General features: G+C 29.3%; 1 protein-coding gene across 1 annotated transcript; it reads left to right on the top strand.

The window, feature by feature from the left end:
- On the top strand, positions 1 to 622 carry PGO_004420 (Pf-fam-b protein; the record flags this gene model as incomplete). Its single annotated transcript, XM_028691477.1, has 1 exon — positions 1 to 622. A coding segment is annotated over one exon (622 nt), but the record flags the coding sequence as incomplete, so codon positions are not given.
- Between the last annotated feature and the right edge of the window lie 1,031 nt (positions 623 to 1,653).

Here is a 1,653-nt window from a genome sequence, read left to right as displayed (position 1 = left end):
TAGTGAAACTGCAGGTTCAAATTACAAAGATATAAAAGTACTCATGCACGATAAATTAATTAAAGACTATAGTGAAACTGCAGGTTCAAATTACGAAGATATAAAAGTACTGAAGCATGATATATTAATTGAAGATAATGATATTCCATATGGATGTGAAGCTTCAGATTTCACTAGGGAAATATCAGAAAAGGATATATTTGATATCATCCACAATTTAAATAATCCTGTACCTTTTAGAGACATGTTTGTTTTATTTAACAATTTTCATCAAAATGAAAGAAAAAAATTCGATGAAATGCAGGATTTTTTAAAAACAATTTTTGATGATTTAGCCAATCAAAATCAACTAAGAGAAGAATATAAAAGCAAAGCATGGACTAATATCTCTTTACCTATTATTCAGGAATTGTTAAAAAAGGATTCTATCGATTTCAAATTTTTATCTGAATTCATGAAATCTGGAAATTGCTCCCCTGACGAATATATTAATTTTATAAATTCTATGAAGTTATCTTGGAATTTCTTTTGGAACCACATTGAAAATATGGGCAAGGCCATGATTTATGAGACTGTGACTAGGGCTATTAGCCCCACGGAGGAAAGTCAGTCGGTCCTTTGAAACACATTTAGTTAGCTATGTCGTGTGGATGTAGAGTGTTCGATGCAGAATTATTAAAGGGCGGGGTGGAGCAGAATAATGGGGAAATGTTTTCCATTCCCGTGAGTGAATAGGAAAAAGTACGAAATGTAAAATATATCTGAAAAAAATTACTTGAGTAATTTTGGTACACATTTGTACAGCGATATATATTTTGAGTAAAAATTTTACCGCTTATTTTTTCTGACATAAATAAGTTTTCTTTTTTCCTGTATTTATTTGGCTGTATGAATGAGAGTAATTTCTTCATAGTAGTACAAGTTCCATTTGTGTAATTCGAAGGGCGAGTTTTTCACCTAAATTTTTTTTTTTAAAAATTTGCATATATTGTATGTACATTTATGGCTATATTACATAAAAATTAAGGAAAAAATAAAATACTGCATGTGTATATACATATATATAGTGTTTTATTTGCTCATTTCGTTCCACGTAAAAACACCTTTCTTTTATACTTTCACGATATGTATTAACAAGAAGGGTAGAAATATTTATGACAATTTTGTTCTGTGTTGTCAACACTGAATTTAGGAACCATACCTTGGATTTCACATAGCACACCTCAATGCGACGAGTAACATGTGCATGCATAATTCTATTTTTCTTCTGATTTCTGCTTCTTTTATGTATGTACATGTTTTTGTATACATTTTTGGCAATTTATATTTAATGAAAGAATTTTCAAATTAATTAAAACTTTGCTTTTTCTGCAAACCAACGAAATCTACAGCAACAATACAAACCAACTTTTGAGTGAAACGTGTAATATTTGTTTTCCTTACCATATAAAGAACTATTTATGGCACTAGTGCAGTGCTCAAAATATCACTTTTTGGGCAATAAAATGGATAAAAAAAAATTTTTAGAAAAAACTCATGATGAGGCGTTCAAGTTGATGTTATTACACGTTACACTAGAGTTATGTTAACGTGTCCATTCTTTATATTTTTTTCCTAAAACCTAAGAAACAAGCATACAAAAAAAAAAAAAAA

This window comes from Plasmodium gonderi (genome assembly GCF_002157705.1).
Source record: "Plasmodium gonderi DNA, contig: Pgo-contig_886, whole genome shotgun sequence".
Classification (NCBI taxonomy): domain Eukaryota; phylum Apicomplexa; class Aconoidasida; order Haemosporida; family Plasmodiidae; genus Plasmodium; species Plasmodium gonderi.
This window is presented reverse-complemented; position numbering and strand designations above follow the sequence as displayed.